The 25,309-nt window shown below is 36.0% G+C and overlaps 1 protein-coding gene across 1 annotated transcript; it reads left to right on the top strand.

Moving 5' to 3' along the window:
- The first annotated feature begins 429 nt into the window (after nucleotides 1–429).
- anxa5a (annexin A5a) lies at nucleotides 430–24,508 on the top strand. The gene is made up of 14 exons (XM_075480745.1): nucleotides 430–929; nucleotides 5,969–6,122; nucleotides 6,236–6,276; nucleotides 8,732–8,816; nucleotides 10,313–10,407; nucleotides 12,024–12,137; nucleotides 14,302–14,392; nucleotides 15,199–15,278; nucleotides 15,395–15,445; nucleotides 17,757–17,850; nucleotides 19,987–20,082; nucleotides 20,172–20,230; nucleotides 20,796–20,918; nucleotides 24,032–24,508. The coding sequence occupies exons 3-14, from the start codon at nucleotides 6,274–6,276 to the stop codon at nucleotides 24,089–24,091; spliced, it is 951 nt and encodes a 316-aa protein (XP_075336860.1). The 5' UTR covers nucleotides 430–929; nucleotides 5,969–6,122; nucleotides 6,236–6,273; the 3' UTR covers nucleotides 24,092–24,508.
- Nucleotides 24,509–25,309: the final 801 nt, after the last annotated feature.

Here is a 25,309-nt window from a genome sequence, read left to right as displayed (position 1 = left end):
GTTCTCAAAACAATTGTATATTTGACTACATTTAAGTCCTGCAAAGTGAGATGTCTAACAAGATTCCTAGATGTATACTTCACAAATGGTTACAGAAGGAATTTATCATTCTCTCATTCATATACTGCAGATTAACTCTTAAGCAGTCAGATTTGGGTTTAATATGAGCAGGATATTTAGGGGTTTAATTCAATGACATCTTAGTACTGCTGATTTTCATCAAATGCATGTGCTGGAAATGAATCTCTATGGCAAATGTAACTACTGAGCGTCTTCCAGTTATCAGTGACTTGATTTCTCAAGTGATCAGAAGGTAGCCAATAGCATTGAAGGCACCTCACTCTCCTCCCTTCTCAAGATAAATGGGGAGGCTGGCTCTGCAAAGCATCTGATAGGAGAGAGGAAGCAGAGCCCAGCTACAGAAAGGCTTTTTACACACAGAATGGACAGCCCAGAAGCCATGCGCTTGCTCTCAACAGGTTTCTTTTATCATTTATTTGCACACGCTTGAATGTGGGCTTAAACTGATGGAATTCTTTAACGCTGCCAAACCGGTGGGATACTTGTTTAAACAATGGCTTCAGCAGTGTCCGACCAAACCCTGAAGAGATCAAACTGTGGATGAAGAGCAGTTTTTGCTGCTTAAAACACATGCCTGCTCCCAGAAAATTTCTGGTAGCATCCACCTCCCTGCCCTTGGCGCTGGGCTGGGGCTGGAATCTGAGCTTGTATGTGGGGATGCTCCTTGGGCTTCTGATGCTCATGATCCTGCTTCTTTGGATGCTCTTCAAGCAGCTCAGGAACTCTGTGGCTAAATCAGTGCTGCACCCCGTTCGCTCTTTCAGACAGCCTTGCTCTGATCAGAGGTCGCAGCGTGTGTTGTGAAAAATGAGACCAGGACTGGGGCTTGACTGCCTTTGCAGATTCATGTAAGGAAAATAAATTATTCGTTTTGGTCGCGTAAACTGCTGCACAAAGTAAGCTTATGTTCTTATTTATAGAAGGCACCATTTCTTATTTCACTTGTTTTGTTCCTGAATACCCAGGAAAGTGTGAAACATTATCTCGTCTTATTTTTAGCTGTTAATAATACATTTAACATGCAACAGGGATTTCTTTTCATCTTGGCAATGGATTTACACAGCGATGCTCAAACGTCCAAATTACAGAGTTAAAGCACAAGCCAGGATAAAATCTGTATTCTGATTCATAGTGATTAAAGCGATGCATTCAAGGGAGCAATTTGCACTCCTCTCATCTCATTGGTGAGTCTGTAGGGGAGGGTATCTGACAGTGAGATAAATGAAAGGGGCTGTCCTTGGTTCTCAACTCCTGCATCCATGTCAGGGGGGACAGAGTAAATGAAACCCTTGATGGAAAAAGATCGTATCAACAGCAAGTCACAGGTTAAATGCTGTTTGATCTTTGGTTGGCTCGTACAAGTGGCTGCTGTACTGTAAACAGGCAGGAAAGATGCAAGTTTGTTTCAGCTTGACTTAAATTTAGCCCTTAATCTGGTTTAGCCTTGTTCTTTTCAATCATTAGTCTGAGGTAGAAGGGACGTCTCAGAGGAATCAATGGACTCCTAAGCCTCGGGGCAAATGATTATTTAATTTTGACAGCTGCTTTTCTTACAGAACAATATGATTACACAAACATCTATTGATTAGTTGTGTACTGCTACAACATTGTAGTATTTCTCAATCACTGGTATGTTTCAACATTAAAGATTTTTTTCTTTATGAAGTAAGGTTTCTAAGAGATGGTTCAATCTAAAGATATATACCTCTCATAGTTTTATAGACAGACACAAAAGGAAACAGTCAGATCTCTGAGGCTCAATAATAAAGGTGTGACAGGTGAAGCAATTTTCTCATCCAGCTCCTAGCAAAAAAGCATATTTCTCACAACGTTGAACTACCGCTGTAAACATTTTCTCTCTGGGATTAGAAATATTCTGTCTGCAAACACTTCATTTCTCAGCACCATGCCAGTGATTCTTCAGGGATTCCCTTCAACAGGTTCACTTTGAGGTTATTTCAAACTAGCAGCATGCAAGGATCTCATGACTGCATATTTCCACCTGTGCTGTTACCTCAATTTGGTCTCTGGCATCGCATGGCTATCTATGGCCATATAGGTATGTCCTTACCTAAGGAAAACAAACAGAAAAATAGACCCAAAAGTGTTGTTCTGCTGGGCTTAGTCTGCAGATAATACAGACAATTTGGTCAAGAAGGGATCAAAACAATGTAGAAAATAGTCCTGAGATATGTTTAATATTGTTCACCTCCAGTGATATTTAGAAGGCTCTGCATCAGATGCCTCAACTCCTGTTTGAGAAAGTAATCAGTTAAGGCCAACCATGCCACCAAGCAAGAAGATATTGTTATTAGCATTCAATAGATCTTGTTCTGCTGATGACTGAAGCACAATGTAGGAGTTTAACAATAATGCAAGTAAATTAGCATTTTATGATAACATATAGTGTGAATTAAGGATAGTTTGAACATAAATTTGAATGGGACAGTTGAACTTTCTCATCTGAAAAGCACACAGGTAAAAACTTTGTCTGCTGAACTTTAGCTGTAAAACCACTTAAATCAAAACAGCCTTAATAGTCTTCATTGGTGTGGATTCATATTGATGGATGAGAAAGGCATCAAATAAGATGCTGACCCTGCAATCAATGGTATTAAGAAAATGATATGTTTTTATCATAAAACAGTTAATATGTTACAAAATTCTTATAGCTAATATTTTGCTGAAACCTTTGATAACACAAATATAAAATTGTTGTGGTCCTGTAACAAAATGTTATAAAAATGAAAATAAGTTTCTGTTGTTTTCATAACGTTCCGCACAACCATGTTTGTGCGCAAAGTTCAGCACAGTTTTGTGGGGATGTGCCAAAAAGCTTTGTTAATTTATTTTACAGTATAGACCCACTGGAGTCCTTGTTAATCACAAAAATGTTCATGGATTGTCTAGATATTCTAATACAACAATGAAGTCAAAGCCAACCTGTTTCTCACAGCCAAGTCGCAGCCAAGTTTTTGTCAAGCACACGAACAGAATTTCATGTGGAAAAATAAGAGTTGTGTCAATCTCCTCCACTACCTTTGAGCCTCACAATGCAGGAACCAGGGACATTTACCCATTCAGAGAGGGCCAGGTAATATTTGTTGAAGTGGAGTCTGATGGTACACAAAGGCAGTCAGTGGCAGCTGCAGGGGCCTTTTGATTGATGATGGATCTTATTGTCTGTCAGTCAACACCAGACAAATTGAGCCGTCGATACACAGCTCTGTCTCACAGCTGTCGCAATGCACATCACTTAAGAAAACTCACCACACTGCTTTGATACTGACAACCCAGGGAAGTGAAAACAACAGTCAGCAGTTTGTTGGAATCCCTTACATGGATTATAAATCACTCAGAAGCTGCTCCTTTTTTCACAGCAGACCTAATTTATTCTTATAGTTAGCAATGCAATATGAACTCAATAGCCATTCTCTATCTTCACTACAGTTCTTCTTGGGCACATCAAATTTTCCTTTGCAAATTAAGGTCATCCAGTTTAAGGAACAGTAAGTCAAATGTTTTTATTACATTGACATTAAATTACATTAAACACAGTACAACATAGCGATATACTTGAAACTGTATGTTGATCCATCATCTACATTTGTCAAGCTGGGATTAGTCTGACTGTAAACCTCACAGTATGATACACCTGAATAATATGAATCCCATTTAGATTTGTAAAACCCAAAAGTCTAAAATATGTGTTCAAAGAATAGAATGATGACTCTTTATAAAATATTCCCTTCAAATCGCACACGATTGAGTTGATAATCTATCACTACTCGTTGATATAATCAAGGGAGGAAATTTATGATTTGTGTTTCTCGTTAAACTATTCCTCTGTTACAGGAAATTAGATGACCAAGAGACACCAAAGCAACAAGATTAAAAACGGCAAATGTTCTCTCTCATTTCCATGAAATCTGCGCATCAGAGGACTGATTTGGGTTGAAATAAATTGTTTAATGAATTGATTTTGATTGATGGATATCCAATGTCCACAATAAGGGAAGCTATTATCTTACAAGCTCAGCTTTTTTTTTTTTCAACCGTTAAATTTAAGTAAAAATTATTCCACCAAAGAGCAAAAGTTTGTTGACAGTTACAAAACAGAAGTCCATCATTTAAGCATAGCACTGCTTTTAAATATACGATGATGTGTGTTAGCAACTGAGCTAACAAATTTTATGAGTGTTAGCCATGTAGTACTTGTTTCTCTCTTCAATGACTTTATTGAGTTAAATTATATGCAGTGGTAAACAAAACACCACTAAATCTTTGACAACAGAAGGTAAACATCAGATAGAATTTAAAGGGGCTATTCAACAGCTTTAGCGAGGGTGGTAACTGTTAGCTTAGTCACAAAAACTGAGCTAATGGTTAGCTTGCCAGTTACAGCATTTTACAACTTTCCCTAAGCTTGTGAGGAGTCATTTGGTGTGAATCATGCTTAATAGTCTGCATGAAAATGCAGTGCTACACTATCATTACATGTATCATAACAGTTATACCAGCTATGAGTGTTTTTGACAAAAATAAAAACGAGGGAGATTTACTAAAGTCCTGTATTGGCACAAGCCCTTAGTAATTTTGAAATGAGCAGGTGTGTAAGAGAAAGACAATATTGTTCTTACAGAATTAGGTTAGCTTCGTGTTAACATACATAATTTAGGCCTTTGGATTTGGGCACTAAGGGGTTATAGAATATAAATAAATCATGTCTCTTCAATTAATTTACATAAATGGGACTGTGGACAAGATGGTTTATGAAAGAATTACAACTATTGTCCCTTTCCTAAAAATAAAATCTTGCTCTCGTAAAAACTTCAGCTTAATCACTATCCAGAGCAATGAATTCATTTATTTTACATAGGCTATGGATGACTCTTGAGACTCGAAGCAGTGAGCTTTTGATACATGATCACCTCCCAGATGGCATTCGCACTCAGGTTTTCTCAGAACTGCTCTCTTTAATTAAGCTTTGCAAGTAGGGGGACGGGAGTAGCGATATATGAGCTGCACCTTGCTGCTAGCTCTATTCATCTTTTTTTTCACATCGAGAATCTTCTGTTTGTGTCCTGTTTGATTTAACACACTTTTACCTGGAATTTACCATGCTTGAAAGCATGTCAACAGAGTAAATTATGGAGAGGGCAAATGAGACATAGCACCTAAGTTAAATGACATTTTTAATATATATTATTCAGAAGAACAACAACCCTTCCCAGGCTTTCATCCATCACAGTGAAGTAATTATAACTCATGATATTGATCACCTCAAGACATTTGATTATAGGAAGTAATCAGCCTCATGGGTGGTGCTATGATTTAAGAGGTGGACTGTACAAGTTAGAGGTACCAGTTCAAGCACTATGTACTTAAACTTATTAATATTTACTTTATATTAGGATTTTACATGCAAAACACATGACAAGCTTGTAAAATATGGTCTACTCCGATGAATTAAACTACCCAACATTTGACTTTTTCTTATTGTTTACCATTTTTTAACATAACTTTTATATATACATTATATAAAAGCAATCTTCACTGGGGTTAGATTTTGTCAAATCAAATCAAATCAAATTTATTTGTATAGCACATTTCATGTACAAACAGTTCAAAGTGCTTTACATAAAATAAAAGCATTGCAGCAGGGAGTGCAATGCTGTCATTAATTTACAGGTCTGCTTTATTTGATGCTTCAAAGACCCAGCTAATAATGATATTCGCATCAATTTCAATAACAAATTCAGTACAGGGTTGAGTAGTGTTGCCGAATTCTACGTCCAATACTTATATGACAGTATCATAGCATCCACTGTCGGTAAAAACATTTGGGCACTTCAGAGAAACATTTAATCATTGTTGCTTTCCAAAGGTCCCACAAAGGCTCCTGGATGCATGAGGTCATGATCTCCTGTTTCACTGTCAGCGAGTGAAAGGCGACACTGCCTGCAGAAGAGTTGAGTGCATCTTGTCAGCTTTCCTGAGCCACAGATCACCTGTGAGGAGAGGAAGACACATACCTGTTGGTAAAAAGAGAAAATGTTTGGTAACTGTTGATGTTAACAGAGGCTGAGACAAAGCTTTTGGACATGCTTACTCGTCAGGATATCTTTTTTAAATCTGTTTATTTTTCTTGCAGTTTGCAGCAATTATTCCACCATTTCATCAGCAAAAAGGATGGTAAGTGTTTCCCCTTAACTGTTTATTTTACTGAAATATCCCAAAAGATGATAAATGGTTTGTGAAGTGGCAGAAAATAACTTTGCACACATCCCCGAAATCAAGAGCAGCATGTTTTTGTCACATGGCACGACTAACCTTTGTTTGAGTAATGAAGTGTACCTTATCTCTTTAAAGGTCAGTACCTTTCCAAGCGAATCTTACACATTAACCTTCACAAAAAGCACCAGCATTTGATTCTCATGCAACCCTAAACATTTTCCCATTCTCTTCTAATTACTATGAAGTCAGTAATTCACAAAAAGGATTTTCTTTGAAGATGCGCTCATCAGTAAAACATCAGTATGTCTGTGAAGTGTGCTCACTTTCACACGAAAAGAGAAACAGCAGTTTCGTTTGATATCCTTGATTTGATTTTATAGCTTGTTGAGATATCTCACACTGTCTGACGAAGAAGAGTGGCAAGAACTCATTTTCATTTGATGACAGTGGTCTAATTTGTGTTATATTGTATTACCATGTGCATGGAAACTGCAGGCACTTGTGGCTGTTACGTCTCCACTGGGCTTACGATTTCATCAGCACTTTGGAGACAATGCTGCCTATTGGAACTTTGACTGAAAAACAGCACACATTACTTTTCTAATAATGGCAGTAACAAACAACAACTTTTTGACATTCATTTCAGCTTTGATTGATCCATTGTCAAATACAATACCCAAACTGCTCAATAGTCCTTCACTATTGATTAGTGTTTCTTCAAAATCTGCTTAAATTTTGAGACAAAATACAGGTCTTAGTGATCCATTAAAAAAAAAGACAACCAAGAATCATGTATTTGGAGATGCAACCATATATATATATATGTATTTCTCGTTCCTAAATGTGACACTTTTTTAGTAGTGTTAGTTAAACCACTGTTTGACTATCTGTATAATCTCTCATATTCACATTTACATTCTTAACAAGCCAATATTTACAACATATATATATATATATATAAAACAAAAAAACAAAAAAACAGGATCATAGTTCGCACATTTCATAATTCATGGGTCTCATGGGTTCCCATCATGGACGGTGGCAAAGAAAGACTGTTGGGAAACGACACGGTGTCAGTAATAATAATTAATCTGGATGTGAACATACATAAGTGGCCCTGGAGACGCTGGTCAAGGTATGCCTGTTACTTGTCATTGGGAGACATCCTCTGGAAAACTGGAATATCTTTGCCAAATTTTTGCAATAACCAACAGAAAAATGGTTTATTGAATTAATCTAGCAGATGAGGAGTATAGACTATAATCAAACCGAATGAGTCTGCAACAGGCTTTTAGTTCAGAAGGGTTTGAAGATCTTTTAGGAAAGATCATTAACAACTGAGTGATACAGAGTTCAAGTCCTGTCAGCAAAAAGTCAGACTGACTCGTGACTCCATCTATGTTCATCTGTTCATTAGTAATGAACACAATATGCCATCTGTGAGCATAAAGGATATATCTGGGATTTGTGTTATAAACTGTTTGCCAGACTCTCAAGCAACTTCATGGACCAAGAATATGTGAACGCATGTGTGCTCTGCAGTAGAGTTGTTTACACCCACAGGTTATGATTCTTTCTGTCCAAATCAGAGTGTACAGTTATGCTGAGTCGACAATCTAAACATGTTTATTCAATTAAGAGTCTGTTGGTTCAAACATGAGGGAAAAACAGTGTTGATGTTAATTAACAAAGACAGCAAATTAAACCAGCAATAAGTATCTCTCTTGAGAACAACTAAAGAAATTACCACTTTCTTCTCTTGAGCAGAGGCTACAGCTAAGTGACATGTTTTATTTCTTTCCCAACAAATGATATGTTACCTGCAGAACAGCCTTCGCACCTCCAAGTAATACAAAGCTATTCATCTGTGACAAATGCATGAAAGCAGGATGTCATACCAGATTTAGTTGTACTTACAGATTTAGATGCGAGTTGGGGATGACAATATATAAAGCCATATGAACTTTTGATGGCCATGAGCAATATAGTAGAGCAGCAATTTTTTATTCTCTTTAAATTTTTATAACCACCTAATGAAACATTTCTTAGAAGTATTGTTTTTTTTGGCAGCAAGACAAATTGCTTCCAACACAGGCCTCAGGTGTTAGCTGAAATTATATTCAACAGAAGTGGGGCTTACTGTTTTTAAGCTTAGAAATAGGTTGAAAGCAGTATATTTAAAAAATTCAAGCACAACACATGAAATTAAGATAATAGTTTTGTTTGCTTTTAGTGTTAATGTTGATAGTTGGTAAGAAAAAATACACGTATGTGAAATTAACACTGCCGGTGAAAATTTGTACATGCATCATAAACACATTCACAACTAAAGGTTACTTGTTTTTAACAACAAAAACATGAGTAAAACACAACTAAAGTTTGCTGTAGTTTCTATTTTGCTGTTTTCCTTCAGGAGTACAGAGGTAGTGTCCGGCCTTACGTGAATTTCAACGCGAAACACGATGCTGAAGTTCTCCATAAGGCCATGAAAGGAATTGGTGAGTTTTTCAAGATTAGTGTTCAATTGCATTGCGTCTCATATTTTCAGCTTTTAGTAATGTTACCAAGGTTTAATCAGAATCAGATAACTTTACTGATCCCGAAGGAAATTGCTCACTGTAATCTATCTTCAAAAATTGGAGTTCTGTTTGGCGAAGAGATGATGGAGGTATATGAGCCTCCTGGGCTGCTTATATCGACACCAAATTTGATCTTACTGCTGATAATGTGTTGATTTCACACAATAACAGCTCCATTAGTATTTACTGTGCTATTAAGTAGCTGTTACTCATCTAAATGGTCTGTTAAAGCCGATTTATACCGCCATACCAGCGGCTGCTGTCATGAGCATTTATACTTTTATGTCACCTCAGAGTGGATTAGCTCTCCCCAGGCATTTCCTGTTTACAACAGCAATGGCTGTATTGCACTTGAATTGGAACTATTGGCATTGGCATTTGGCTGTCCTGATAATTTCTTGACAAAGGGTTGTATAAATGCTTAGATTTTCTTTACGATGAGACAGCCACAAGGGTGTGATGCAGAAGTATGGATTGGCCTTTAGCCAGGAATTTCTTTTGATAGTACCAAAAGATCATACGACACACTGTTGACTCACATCCATCTGATTTTTCTAATTACAAATCACCTGTAAGACTGTTTCAGTTGGAGGGCTTGATCTGTAGTAATACAGGTTGGCCATTTTAGCAACCTTCAGACAGATCCCAGCAATGCCCGTGGTCACGCTTATGGTGCAGTAAAAGCAAGCAGAAGATATATAATTGATTAATTTAATCTAATGTCTGTTCTAATGTCTGTTTCAGTCCTTTCCCCTGAAGTGCTGGTGACTGTCAGGGGCGAATAATCACATTCACATGAAACTTTTGTTGTAGTCTGATCAATACAGGACTCTTAAAATTCATGTGAATATGCTTGTCTGAAATTGAGCCTCTCAAACCTGGGCTAACACTCCCAAATAATGCAGTTGGTAATCAAATCACTCCTGTATGTATACGCTCAACTAGACCAAAATGGGTCGAAGCACCCCCGCACATGCTCCCAAGTTCCATTTAAAATTTTTGTTTTGTGTATATTATTCCAGCCGAATTACAAATATTCACATATTTCAAAAACTGTGACTAAAAATCACCCTATTTAAACCACATATCCCCTGCAGTCACTTGAAGCTTTTCCAGTCTGCCGCTCTGCTCTAATAAAATTCATGATTTTATAAACACAGCTTGATATGACAAAAACACCATTGAAGCAACTTAAAGACATCTGTGCAGTGAATTCAGCTATAATCATGACGAGCAGGCTCAGACAGACAAAGTGAAGAAGCAGCTGAATGTCTTAAAATTTGGAGAACAAAGTGTTATGTAAACAGATGAATACATTTTGGGCAAATAGTACCCTAATTTAAAGGCTGTGTGTAGGCTTCCAGTTGTGAAGCTAACAAAATAATTTATTATTATTATTACTATTTCTGGTACAGGTACGGATGAAGATGTTGTCCTCATGCTTCTGTCATCCCGCAGCAACGATCAACGCCAACAAATTAGGGCGGCGTACAAAAGAGCCAATGGAAAGGTGAGCCTCAAGGGAAGAAAACAGAGACTGGCTACCAGTAACGGATGTATTCATCTCCATCGTCACATTCAATCTGTGGTTTCTGTGCTGATCCACCTTCATTCAGGGGTTCAAAAGATAAAAATCTTCTTAAAAACCTTTGATGAAAAAAAAAAAGGAAAAAAAAAACCCACAAGAATTTATTTTCTATAAAACAAAAAAGAGAAATTTTTAAATCAGAAAATTTGAAAAAAAGTGTTTTGTTTGTTTCTTGTCAAGTAACTAGATTGTTTTATGCAATAAAAGTAATAATAGTAATAGTAATAATAATAGTAATAATAACTATAGTGCAATAATTTGTTTTGAATTTCCCCCATTTTCTATTCTTTCTATTCTATTCTATAATAAGTTTGAGTTTGAGTTTATTTATTTAAAGCAGGGACAATACATATTAATGAACATATACATGTAAATATGCAAGATTATAGCCAGTGGCTAATTTCCATCTTTAGTCCCTTCGGCAGAAAGGGACTAAAGATAATATTCATCTCATTATAATAAGATGAATATAATGAAAGAGAAAAGAATAACATGTAGAAAATATCCACATGTAACCTTTCGTGCAAAACAACAGGAATTTTGTATTTTTTAGCATTATAATGTACTGTATTTTTCCACTTCTGCCTTCCACTTCAATTTCTGTTATTGAGATTTAAAAAGCCAGTGTTGACGTTTTGTACCAGCGTTCAATAATCATTTAGGAAATAATTCAGCACAGAAATCACCAGACAGACAGTCCAATTCTAAAGTGCCTCCGTGGACCAGAACACGATGCAGTTAGTTATACAGGACATGAGCATTTTCTGCCTTCATGCTCCTTCTGTTCTATCACACTGTCAAGTTGTTTTATGACCACATGTGGAGGTTATTGCGAGGCATTCTGGCAAAGGTAATTGCTGCCTCGAGAATAGATAAACTAAGTAGGTGGTGAGAAAAAATATAAATGAAAAAAAATCACAAAATTGCCCTTAGAATAATTCAGAATATTACAGTGTTACATCAAAATGAGTCATGGGATAAACCAGTTTTCTGTATCACTGTTTAATGCACTTTGATTGCATGCTATAAAGGTATTATTGTCTTAAACTGCTCATTTGGAAAAATATCTGAGGCCAGAACTCTTTCTCCTGTTTCTCCTAATTTCTCAAACAATTCTTACATGGGACTTTTATTTGAACACTCAAATGACAAAGGTATGCTTTCTGTTAAAGCAGATGGTGATATAGCTGGAGCCAACTGTGAGAAAAATGTGCTACTTGATAAGATGTTCTTTTTTAGGAAATATTCTCAAATGATAATATTCTTTTGCATTTAAAGTTCTCACGAGCATCCTCTGACAATGGCAGCAATCTGGGGAAATGTTGCTAATTTGCTTATCTTGTTTGAAGGAAGGACACAAATGCGACCTGCCTGAAAAGCAGGCAAAAATAACGCATATTTCTTGTAATTCTGCTATTATGATTAAAACATTGTTGGTTTCCAACAGGATTCATTCATTTAAAGACTAGTTGATTTCTATACCAACACAGTAATTGATCATTTTGCTCCTCTAATCATTAATAATTTTTTGACTGCAGGACTTAGTCAGTGAACTGAAATCTGAGCTCGGTGGGCTGCTTGAGAATCTGATTGTGGCCTTGATGACACCGCCTTCCTCATTTGATGCTTCTCAACTGCACAAGGCTCTTAAGGTAACTAATGACAGTTTCCTCAGATGCTCCACTTAATCCAGTTTGCAGATCTTATATGTGAATCAGCTGAAACCCACGGACAGCATGTTGTTATGGCCCATTAAACTTTAAAGTTCCTCTCTTTGCATTGATTAAACCCTTAAGAACTCATCTCTGTTCATTAAAATTACATTAAATTGAAGGGTTTCTTTTCCATGTAGATAATCCCCTCCTGCCTTAAAATGGATTAGATGTTACGTTACACCTTTACCTCATTTGGTATGCACAGACTTATGAATAGGGAAATTGGTTGACATCTCCATCTCCACTGGTTGCCTGGCTGCAGCTGCTCTCACTCAAGTCTGCTCAAACGCTGTAAAAGTAATCTGCACAGTTGTACTGTTGGAGTAACTCAGTCAAATGTTTGAAACTGAGACCAGTTCATAGGAGGAAAAAGAGGAAGATTAACAAATGTCATAGAACGCCTAAAGGGGGGTGTAGCACAAGGTTTATCTATTGATTTTATTATATGAATAATAATAATAACACTAATGTGTTATATATATCATATTTACTCATTCATATTGAAAATATATTTTGTTTATTCTTTGCATTGTTAAAAATGTGACATCATAATAAACATAACCAGATAAAGTTTTGCATGTTAGTTAATGTTCTCAATCACCAGTTGTGACAAGTACCAGCCCACCAGTTGACTTGATTGGTTCAATTAAAATACTGACTTCTTATTTTGGACATGTGTCCTTTAGCCTGCTGAAAAAAGATAAATAAAAAAAAAATAAAAAAAAAAACATTAGGATTTAATGACCACAGTACCAGCAACCTCTCATCCAGTCCCTCGTCATTCCCAGACTCCATGTTCTGTTGAGGCTTGTGACGTCTCTAAGGTGCTCACAATAGCTTCCTGACTCACCGGACACAGCAGTATTACACATTTACAATAATCAAAGCAGTGGAGCATTTGATTATGTACAAGTAGTAAAGTCCTTTCACGACGGCTGGAAGGAAGGCGAGGAAAATTTCCAAAACTTAGAAACATGAGAGCAACCGCTTTTGGAGAGCAAATTTTTTACTTTTCATTTTCTTGCAGCTTACTTTCAGTTTTATTCCCTGTTTCATGCAGTTTTACACAATTCCCTGGTTAGCTGTGAAACCAAAAAAGAAACTCATAATGTTTATGTTGCAGACGAAGCTTCAACAGCAATTTGTGATGCTGGCAGATCAAGACATGAAAGTTAGGCCAAGCTGTCTGATCAGCTCATCTTAGTGGCACTGACTGTTGTTAATCCCGATTGACTTGATGAAATGTTTGCATGCAAAAAGGTCTATTACATGTTGAATTGACATTTAATAGATGTTGAAATGGCTTATCCCAGATACCCTTTGTTTTGCAAGATATCTTTGCACCTTGAGACAATATAACTCAATAGGTTGTTAAAGGTGATCAGCAAAGCTTCCTATTACACAGGATGGTCAAAGCTACACAAAGCATTTAATTTGTGCTAATAAACAATCTGCATATATAGTGACATATTCAGCAAGCACATCAACATTATTTACAAATCTACAGCCTGTTTCAAGTCATTTATCCGGTTTTAAAGCACATTTACCAATATTTAGCTGTTATTAAAGTCCACATCAAATGAGTAACACTAGTATTTATCTACGTATATTTACAGGGAAGATTCCCCCCTCTCCAAAAAGCAGTGCTTTGATTATTTTGCTTCAGTGGCCTGATTAGACCTGCCTACCATTCTGAATCTTTAAAATTCAAAAAGAGCATTCAATTGTATGGAAATGTAATACATGCACCCAAGTGCTGGGTCATGAGGGGTTTTTTTTCAAATTAATTTACCAGATAATTAAAAACTTTTGAACACCACCAAAGATTTTGAATGCTCAGTGTGTCATTGTTGAGCCAGATGCAGTGGGAGAAAAGATGATTCTTAACTTTGAATCTCTTTAAGGTCAGAGGTTTGTGATCAAACATGCAATCATATCCTGTATTTTGTCCCCTGATCACAGATCAAAAATATACCAGATTAAAATGGACTTATTGATTGGAAGTTTTCAGCCAAGGCTCATACAGTTTGAAGTGAGCTGCTGGAGGAAAATCCATATTGTTTCATACGGAGCTCATCTGTACACTGTGTTTGATTCTCAGGGCGCTGGGACTGATGATCAAGTGCTGATTGAGATCCTGGCCTCCAGGACTGGCGAACAGATAAAAGAGATCATCAAAGTGTACAAGAAAGGTAATCTAATGAGTTGAGCAGAGACACATGTTTAGTGGGGCTGCTGGTGGTTGGTCTCTGTGAAATATTTTCCATATAAAAATATACCATGACTGGATAAATAGTTTAAAATAGCACTCAGATTCAAACAGTTATATTTAATTATCATTAAATTGTCTTTCATTTGCCTGAAAATGATAGGTGTTTTCATGACATACGTATGTAAGATTATTGATAACAATTTTTACAAACAGAAAACATTTGCGAAGCGGTTTGACTTTGCTGTGGCCGGGTTTTGGACTATTTCTTAAGTTAAATAAATCTACAAGAAACCAGTAGAAAGTGTAGGTTGTCCTAGCGCTGCTCATGTAATAGCAAAATCCCAAATTTGAATGTGTTGTAAAATCTAATTCTATCAACTCCCCACCATCTGCTAACAAGGAGATGTGCAAAGACAGGCAGATGTTGTAGATGTTATCATAAAGAACAGCAAAAAAACTGTAACAGTCCCTTTTTTTCACCTTTGATTTGAAATGTTCTCTTTCACAAAATGAAGATCTTTTGACTGTCTACTGACAGTCATTTGCAACATAGACAAGAAAAAATGTCCAAAGAAATAAAGGAAAAAAGGATCAAAGACAAAGAACACACACGAACAAAGACAAGTTGTTTTTTTTCTCTGACAAAAGACGCCACTAGTCAGCTAATCAGATTTTTTGTCTCAGGCGTCTTCCTGTGAAATCCTGTGACAGCCCACTATCGATTATATCCATTAGCAACTATTTTGAGCTATAAGTGTATTGCCTCTCTTCTCTTCTTTCCTCCAGAGTTCGGTGGCAAACTGGAGAAAGATATCTGCGGTGACACCGGAGGGCACTATAGGAAACTGTTGGTGATCCTGCTGCAGGTAGAAATTAGAGCTGAGAGAGGCTCTGAGCTCATCCACACTGACCTACTTTTGTTTATTGTCACACTACCTTCGTGTCTTTACACCTGCCTGCCCTCTCACCTTCTGTGCTTCAGGGGAACAGAGATGAGGGGGTAGATGAGGAAAAGATTGAGCAGGACGCTAAGGTAAGAAATATCACGATTTGGCCTTTTGCTTTAAATGGTTTTTGAGTTCAGATAATTTCTATAAACCCTGTTTTCAGACAAAAAGGCTGATATTAGAACTGTTTAGAACTAATGATTTTAGTTCCCTGCTTGTATTTTTTATGCACCATCTTCACAAATTGTAATGTAGTAAACTTTAGAGAAGGATAGTAATAATATTGATGAGACTATTTTGCAACTGGAAGTGGTTTCCAGGTAACCAACAGAGATTTCCGGAAGTCACATCTACCTGCCGAAAATCAGCCCAGTGCATAACCCCAAAAGAAAAAAATGTTGCTTCGATTCAATTAGATTCAATTCAGTTTTATTTATAAAGCACCAAATTACAACAATGTTATCTCAAGGCGTTTCAAAGATACAGTTCAAAGTACCCTAAAGTTAGTTAGAATGCAACTTATTCTAATACAATCATTGTCCAACCAAATTAATTAAATTCCAAATTGGTCCAATTCATACAGAGTCAATACAAAAATTGCCTAGCTAAGGAAATCAACAGATTGCACTGAAATTTCTCTTCGATCCAATTCCCCATCCATGCACGCATATATGGCAACTGTGGAAACAAAAGAAAAAAAGTAGAAAAACTCTCTTTTAACAGGAAGAAACCTCCATCAAAACCAGACTCAGGGAGATGGGGGGGGGTTGAGAGGGAGAAACACAAGTTAATCACAACAATAATTCTATATGTACACAGAGAAAAAAGAAAGCAGAGTGAGGAGAGGTGCATCATGGGAGGTCCCCTCAGCAGTCTAGGCCTACAGCAGCATAACTATGATATAAGCTTTATAACTATGAGCTTTATCAAAAAGGAAAGTTTTAAGCCTAATCTTAAAGGTAGAGAGGGTGTCTCTGGGAACCACAAGTAAACCTGTAGTCTGAGAGTAAAGTGCTCTGTTGGGAAAATCTCTAACAGCGAGATCTTTAAGATATGATGGAGCTTGGTCATTAAGAGATTTACGTGTGAGGAGAAGAATTTTAAATTCTATTCTGACTTTAACAGGGAGCCAATGAAGAGAAGCTAAAACTGGAGAAATATGATCTCTCCTGTTAGTTCTCATCAGAATTTTGGCTGCAGCATTTTGGATCAGCTGGAGGCTTTTCAGAGACTTTTTTGGACAGCCCAATGATAAAGAATTACAGTAGTCGAAACCTGAAGTAACAAATGCATGTAGCAGTTTTTCTGCATCACTCTGAGACGGGATGTTCCTAATTCTGGCAATATTACAACAGTGAAAGAGATAACTCCAAAGTTCCTCACTGTAGTACTAGAAGCTAAGGAAATGCTACCGTTTCATGCTGAAGCGCTCAGGTTCAAAGACATGGTAAAGTGCATAGTCAGATGTGTTACTCCCTTTGTTTGAAGTCCTAATGAAAGCCATTTGGTCATATGCAAAATAACTTCAGATGTAACAAAAAGCTCAGGTTTCCCCTCCTGTTTGAGACGTGAAGAGCTGAAACATGTCTTTGTATTGTCCAGTTATATGCATTCTTGATATTGAAATTAAAACAGTTTTATTTATGTCAAAAGGCAACGAAAAGCAGCGTTGACCCGTTATGAAACCTTCGGTCTTTAATTAAAACCATGATTGACTTTTCCCATTATTTCTGTCACTATTTCTTTCATAATAAATTTGATCATCTTGAAAATGTTGGTCTCATCGGGCTTAAACAGTAAATGTATGTAAATGTATAGTGTTGCATCTGATAAAATTGGGGTAAAAATCAAAATTTACAGCAACTCAATAGCCTGCTTACTGCATTAGAGATCTCTTTGAACTCCAGTATCTTCTATGTCAGCATGTTGCAAATGTGATTATTCTTATGACTCTGCATAGTACACCCCCTAACCCAACCCTCCCAATAAAGCTTTAAGCCCATCTTCTCTGCAAACAGTGACTGTAATATTAATGGTTGTTATGCTCAGCAATAGGACACCTTGCTTGAAAGCTATTCCTCCTTTAATGGTTTTGAGTTGTGAATCCCAATCCATTAGACAAACATTAAATGATCATGCACGTACCTATGAGCGCAGCACATGATCACAATACCAGTCCTTCTTAATGGTATTATTGGAATGTCAAACTCCTCAGTGATCAAATAAGCAGGAAAAATAAGCAAAATAGATTACAAATCAATAATAAAGTTTATATTCATTTTAACATTATTTTTTTCTAGTGCAAAACTCTCCATTATACTGTCATGTGTTAACACAAGGTTGCTGTGTTAGTGTGAACAGAAATGTGTGTCCCATGTAGGTGCTCTGCCATTGCAGGATTTGTATGCCGCCGGTGAAGGCAAGTTTGGCACAGATGAGGAAAAATTTATCCTAATTCTTGGCAACAGGAGTGCAGAGCATCTCCGGAAAGGTGAGGCTGATGTCAGAGCATTTTAATGTTGCGAGGCATGCGTGTGTTAGCTGTTAACAGTAAAACTAAAAAGCAAAAATGAAAGAAAATGTTACAGACTACAGAGCGTTTGCAGTGAACGCCACAAAACACTGAGACATCAGGTGAAAACATAGAGAGCCCCAGATTTTAATAAGCCTCAAGCCTCAAGCCCAAAATTGCTTGCTGCAAGAACAAACCATGAGGAAGGTGGCAAGACTTGTTCAGACTTGTAAGTCAGACTGAACACAAACGATTGAAAGTGTGAAATGGATGGGTTAGAACAGCAGCAAATAAAACAGAAATGTCAGGTACCAGATGGATAAAACTACAGTGGGATCTTGTTCACCAAAAAAATACCTGGAACCTGAGTGAGCAATAAAGGAGCTGCATGTACTTTGCTTACGCATCAGTGAGCCTATAACAACATACAGAATCTAACACAGTACACTGAAAAAAGTGACTTTTTGGTTAAGTAAACTTTATCAGAGTAACTGTCATAACTTCTACCTTGTATTTTTAAGATTCAGTAAGAGCTAGAGCTTCTTAAGTAAAATTAAACATTTTATTAACGTAATACATGAATTATGGGGGAAGAGTAAGTTTTACTTAGGTTTACTCATACTTAAATGTTTAATAGTTGTATGTACATAAACCTAGAAATACTACATAAACTTTACTCTGAAAGTGTATCGTTAAAATCTACTAAATTACTTCATAACAGCAAATGCTACAGATATATAAAATTTACTTAAAATTTTGAGTAAAATGATGTTCCTGCCTATGAAAAACAAGTAGAGTTTGTTTAAATAAATATAACTTAAAACTTAGATGTAATTAAGTAAATGTTACTTAATTTCTTCAAAACTGTTATGTTTTATGGTAAGTAAAATTTACTTGATACTGGCAAGTGAGTGTTACTTGATATTGCAGCATTAAATATTACTTAAATCATTTGAGTGAAAATACTTACAAAGGATTTTTTTAAGTAAATCTTATTAGTTGTTTTTTCCAGTGTAGAATAGAATAAAATGTTATCAGTAAAATATACAAAACACCAACATACAGCAAGTCTACACTGGAAAATAAAAATTTAGATTTATATGAAGGAAAGAAACCAGTACAATGTAGATGTAGTGTAAAGTGTGAGAGTCAGTGCAGGTAATTTAGATCATTTGAACAAACGACCATCACTGTTGTATCTCTAATGAGAACAGTCTGTCCAACATTCAGCATGGGAGTGAACTAAATGAGAAACTTGGCACTGACTTCAAATTACACTGATGTCTTGTCTCTGGTTCTAATAAATGTTTTTCATTGAAAAAAATTAACCATGAGGTTACTCAGGTCAGTGGTAGTTATGGCAGCACATATATATATCATCAATATATGCCAAAATGTATAAACATGTTAATAAAATAAACCACAAAAACATCAGTAATATGAACATCAGAGTTGTGGAAAGATGAACCATCAAACTGTTTAATCATTAGTCATTACAGATCAGAACAGGGGGTGTAATGGTAAATCTTTCTTTCTAATATTACTCATCAGCGTAGATGTTTACATTACTCTCATAGTTATAGCTTGATTGTTGTGGTCATTGTTCTTGGCTTTGATGGGCAATAAGCATGGACAGGTCCTGAAAAAAGCCCCATTCATACATTTAACTCTTCCGTCCATGTGTGCTTTTTTTATTTCAACTTTTTAAACTTATCCACTTATCTACCTTGTGAGAGAACTGTAAGATGCTTCTTATAACTCATGCTGAGATGATTTTGGCTGCGACTGAACATTTAACTTGACTTTCTGAGTTCAAGTGCAACCAGGGGCCAAAAAAAACCAGTGCTCTTCTCGCCACGTCTGGCAGAGCCAAGCTTCTTAGCAGAGATGACATAAAGCTTTTAAGCACCAACATGTACCAGCTGCCAAAAAGATGGATGAAAAAGTTGCCGTACTCTGAGCGGATCATATTTCTTTGCCAAGAACAGGAGAAATTTGTGGATCCAGGCTTTTAAAAAGGCAAATAAGAGCTCTAATGGTACTAACAGCAGGAATCGTTTCCCTAGTTCCAGTTACAACATGAAAGTGCCACTATTTTTATTTTATTTTTTGTAGTATTTGATGCCTATAAGAAGATCTCTGGTTCTGATATAGAGGACAGCATTAAAGGCGAGACCACTGGGAATTTGGAGAACTTACTACTTGCCATTGGTAAGACCCAATGACAAAGATCAATCCTCAGTGCTAATAAACTTATCAGCTTAACATGGTTTGACAGAACGTTGTTTTTTTCTCGACAGTGAAATGTGCCAGGAGTGTCCCCGGCTATTTTGCTGAGAATCTCTATAAATCTATGAGGGTAAATATTAGTTTCACAGCCACACTTTATATAGCACTGAAAGAGAGGAGAGTGTTGTCATTATTTTCATCAAATACAGGTTGATAACCACAAACTAAATATAGCCAGCAGCCTATTATCATGGCGAAGCATAGGGACACAAGTATCTGTTACTTCTCAAGCTTACTATGTATAACTTTAGGCAAAAAAACTAAACAAGCATATATTGTGATAGATAACACTGTAGGCAGCAATTTTCTCATGAGTGACTTTTATATCATCTGGAATGGTGGGAAACATGCATCCTCTAAATCCTCAAATCTGTACAGCCTGCAATTTTATTTAAGTAAAATGTTTTTAGTCCACATTAATGGTTATTTGATAATGATATTTATGGTACATTTATAAAAACAGAAATAAGCTATTGACCAAATAAAACATCACAGTGTCAAATATTATGTACAAAATAAAAGAAAAAACTGCCCGAAAACAGGTATTTTACTACAACTGGATCAAATTTCTGGAAATATTCTGATGTCGGCTGCTGAATATATATATTTTTTCCCCTTTTCTTTTATTTATTTAGCGAGCTGGAACTGATGACGACACCCTGATGAGGATTATGATATCGAGGAGTGAAGTTGACATGTTGGACATCAGAGCGAGCTTTAAGAAGATGTACAAACAATCTCTTTACACCAACATCCAGGTAACTGCTCACAATAATAGAAAACTTCTTCACTTGAACATTTTTATCAAACACACTAAAAGTTGTACTTCTTAAGGGGAGAAGAAAGAAGTATTACATTAAGAAATAAAGTAATTCTCACAGTTTTCACTCTGCTAAGAATACTCGTTTTTTTCTCTGCATGACTTTAGCCCACCAGCTGGGCGTACTCTAGATGTGCTGCTCGTATCATTGCAGTGATGGTGTGGGGATCGGTGATTTACTTTAAATGTCTTGTTCAGTGGGATGAGACTGCTTTCCTGCTTCTCTCACAAGCTGAACTGAATTAATATTCTCTTGGGGCCAGATGTTCCTACAGAGAAGAGTTATTGCCATCCTCCTGTAGAACTCCCAAATGTCCAAGAATGAATAGATAAATAATTATTATGAAATAACATTCAGATGAATGGGGGGAAACACAAAAGGTCCAATTTCTTATTAGTTTTATGAGAGTTGATTTTTACTTGATTACAGCAATTATGTAAATTTTATTGATAATTTTAACATAATTAACATTTCATTTAAGCTGAATTTCAATTAACTGACTATTCGCAAAACTAATATTTTGATATATCAATAACTCCTATATTTATAGCACCAATTATAATTCATAACATTATTATTATTATTATTATTATTATTAATTATAGCTCCCTTATGTTTCAGAGTATTCTGTCCTGGTACTGTTCACTTTTCAATTCCATCATCTAAATGTAGTTCATGTGGTTCTTATTCATAACTCATGATTTTCAATATCTTGAGACTTATTTTCTTAAAGTTCAAGAATCTGTGTTAATTTGGTTCTTGAAAACCAAGCAAACATGGATGTCTCACATCAGCCAAAGTCTGACATTCAAGGTATTTAAACATAAATTCATTAGATGAGGGGCTAAACTGCCAATGACCCTCTCAAATCCAAAGTCTGTAAGATTAATTCAAGTAAGTTGGAACCTCTTTTACATCTTTGTCTTTAAAGTAAATTGTCAGCTTTGATAAAAGTTCAGTGTTTTCATCACCAATTTCATGCTTCATCATCTTTCAACAAAATAATATCATGTCATTCTTGTGGGAGATGCATTAGCTGCCAGAAAGATATCTTCTTTTAGAAAGAAAACAATTTCATCGTTCTTCAGGCTGTAATTTCAAGCCTCTCAGAAAACAGTTATTGTTATGGAGTTATGCTCGGGTTGAATCCAAAGATGACAGGATATAGAGGACCTCTATAATTGCAAAGATTGAATTAAACATGAAATATGTCAACAGGATTCAAGAGAACAAAACCTTTATCAAATTATTGTAGTTATATTAAAACAGATTCTTTTTAAAGTGGTTCTTAAACCTAACTAATAGAACGATTTTGTCAACAGCACAGAGCCCATTTAGGGCAGTTTAGTAATCTGAGCTATTCTTGTCTTTATGTTTTACTTTGTGTTCTGTGTAATACCAAAAGCACTACAATGTCTTTCCTCTTTTTAACAGACTCTACATCTACAGATTCTACATCACATTTCAGAAACAACACCCAATATGAACGAGCAGAAATAATCATAGATTGTTTCTTGGGAGTATTTTACACTGACCAAATAAACATTTCTTCAATGAGGGCTGTGGAAATTTACAATGCAATGTCCCTAGTTTTCTTTCTGCAATGCAAATTTTTGTCATATTAGTGATCAAATGTCGACTTGTTACAACTTTCATTTGACTGATCTTTAGTTCAACTCCCCTCCTCTATGTTTTCGGTTGTCTTTTTACTTTTCTACTTCTCCTCAATTTCGATTAATGCGTATTTTACTATTCTTTTCTATTACTTTTACATATAAATGGTTGGTGTAATGAGTCAGATGTACATGAATAAGGTTGGAAGCTCCAAATACTTGGCTGCCTTTATACAAAACATCTGCCTGCTAGCATTTTTCCCTCTCACATTTACATTTTTCATATGTTGTTATATTTTTGTGTAAGTGTAAATCAATACAGCTGTATTCCTGATAAAGCTGCTCTTATTCACACATTTTTCTGTTTCTCTTGTCAGACGACTAAATGTGTCAGAAACTGACTGAAAAATCAGCTCAATAAGACTATGAGTCAACTCATTGTCACCATTTCTAGACTGTCGCTTTACTCTGATAAAATCCTGATTTTATAACTGCAACATCATTTGACAAAACCATCGATCAAGCAACTTAAAGACAATGACTATGCTGTGAATTCAGCCATACTTACATGTATATACAGAGAAAGTCAGAAGCAGAATGTCTCAAAAGTTTTCTCACACAGACCACAGCATCGTAGGGCTGGACATACTTCAGTCAAAGACTTTGCTCCTGTGAATGTAAACTGGGACAAGGTCAGTGGTCCAATGAAACTGCTAAGTCAAGTTGTAATCGTAGCTTGATTAACCGTGCATGTAACTGTGCTGCCTGGAGATATGTGATTTTCCAAGAGAGGAGGATGTCAAACATTTGTTTTTCTCATACTCTCGCCCGAAAGGACATTTGAGCAATTTGTATGCAGTGCCATTTCAATCAATGTTAGATTAATATAGAAATAAGCCAATGAAACAATAAATATAACTAATACCTAATTAAATAAATGCTGGATAAGAAAATGAAAGTCCACTGAAACATATAAAAGTTGTTCGTGGAGAAATGTGTTTTTTAAAAATAAAACTTTTATCAATTTTATCATTCCACCTCTGTATATCTATATATTTATATTTATGTGAGTTACCTATTTCAGTATTTGATTCTTAGGCACTTGTGTTTTTTTCAAAGGCATATTTAATTATTTAGATATTTTTTTTATATGTTTCAGATAGTCTGAAACAGCCTTTCATATGCTATGCTTTGCTCAAGGACAACTCGACATGTTGAGAGGAGTGACAGAAGGTCCAACCACCCGAGCCTCAGCCACACACGCCATGCTAATTAGTGCCATTATGGTATTCAAGTGTCATTGGGAAAAATGCCAAAAGGAAATTACTCAATTTAAACACAATAACAGTGAAAAGAAATAGACACTTCTGATACAGATCTATTAAAGTGGCACAGTGAATGTAAAGGTTTAACCTCCTGTGTGTTTCGCTTTTGCAGGAAGACACGACTGGAGACTACCAGAAGGCATTGCTGTGCCTCTGTGGTGGGAGTGATTAATGCTGGTTTATGATGTGCTCTGCAGCCCTGAGTGATGAGCCACTGTGGAGCTGCGAGACGAACACAGATGAGAATATTGATCCAGAGTTCTTCTTCCTAACTTTAGCGTGCTGTTGATTGAATTAATGTGAATTACCCACATGTCATTTTGACTTATTGAAGTATCTGTAGCATGAATATCACTTACCGTGCACTCACATAAAGTTTGTGTAGTTTGTGTTTAATGTCAGACATTAATTAAAAAGGAAATAGGGATTTTTCACTGTTTAGCACAGAGGCAGTTTAAATTTTAAAACGTTTTATTTGTGTTTTAATTAATAATTGACTGATTTAAGATCTCTTATGTGTTACCATTTATAGTCAGCCTTCCAGTGCTAGCAGTTGTTTACCTCATTTGTGTTCTGTGTATGTATTAAATGCAGCTTATAAAATACAATACTGCTGCTTAATTATTAAACCCTACTTGTCAACAACGCTGCTGCTTTCATTAATTACTAACGAGATGCTGATCCCGTATTGAATTGCAAAGCTGCTGTCAGTGATTAATAAGTAATGGGATGCCATTAGACATTTGCTGGCTCATATATGGTGAACTGCATATATGCATGGGGCAGATGTTAAACAAATACAGTCCAAAGGTCAACAGATGACAAGTGACTTAATTTTGCTCTAGCTGAACCACAAGGTGGCAGCAAAGTTTAAAATCAATGCTTTACATCACAGTGAGGAAACATTTGACTTAGAGAAACGTCTGAGTTTGTGTGGTTTTCCTCATATTACTGAACTGAGCAAATAAAAAAATCTCTATTTTAGGTCTACACGTTAAAGTTCTCATATTTCGATAAGGGTTAAATTTTATCTTAAACTTAATTACCAGTTCAGACTCTTTGATATCCATTTTTCCACCATATTTTATTATATTCTCTTAATGACTTGTTTTCTTGTGTGTGTGTTTCCTAACAAGTCCAAATAACTTACATGTTCAATATCTAAAGAAAGAAAACCATTAAATAAAGTTCTCTTTGAGAGAAATCCTTTCAAAAGTGAATTTTAATTATATGAACCAATCAAAGCATCTCTATAGTTGGTGATTGGAACGTTTTTCTTTATTATGGATCATTTAATGTTTTTGATTTTGAAGTATGGTGCGTGAATAGTTCAGCAAGCTTACTTGTCTATGTTTGCATTTATAAAGTAATCCTACTGAACATGCATGTC

Source organism: Odontesthes bonariensis, chromosome 13 (genome assembly GCF_027942865.1).
Source record: "Odontesthes bonariensis isolate fOdoBon6 chromosome 13, fOdoBon6.hap1, whole genome shotgun sequence".
Lineage (NCBI taxonomy): Eukaryota > Metazoa > Chordata > Actinopteri > Atheriniformes > Atherinopsidae > Odontesthes > Odontesthes bonariensis.
Note: the sequence above shows the minus strand (reverse complement) of the source record. Positions and strands in the feature narration are given on the sequence as shown.

Excerpts from the sequence above, each read along its gene's own strand:
- anxa5a (XM_075480745.1), top strand. Across the intron at positions 14,393-15,198 it reads CATCAAAGTGTACAAGAAAG|AGTTCGGTGGCAAACTGGAG; the intron begins GTAATCTAATGA and ends TCTTTCCTCCAG. Across the intron at positions 20,231-20,795 it reads ATCTCTATAAATCTATGAGG|CGAGCTGGAACTGATGACGA; the intron begins GTAAATATTAGT and ends TTATTTATTTAG.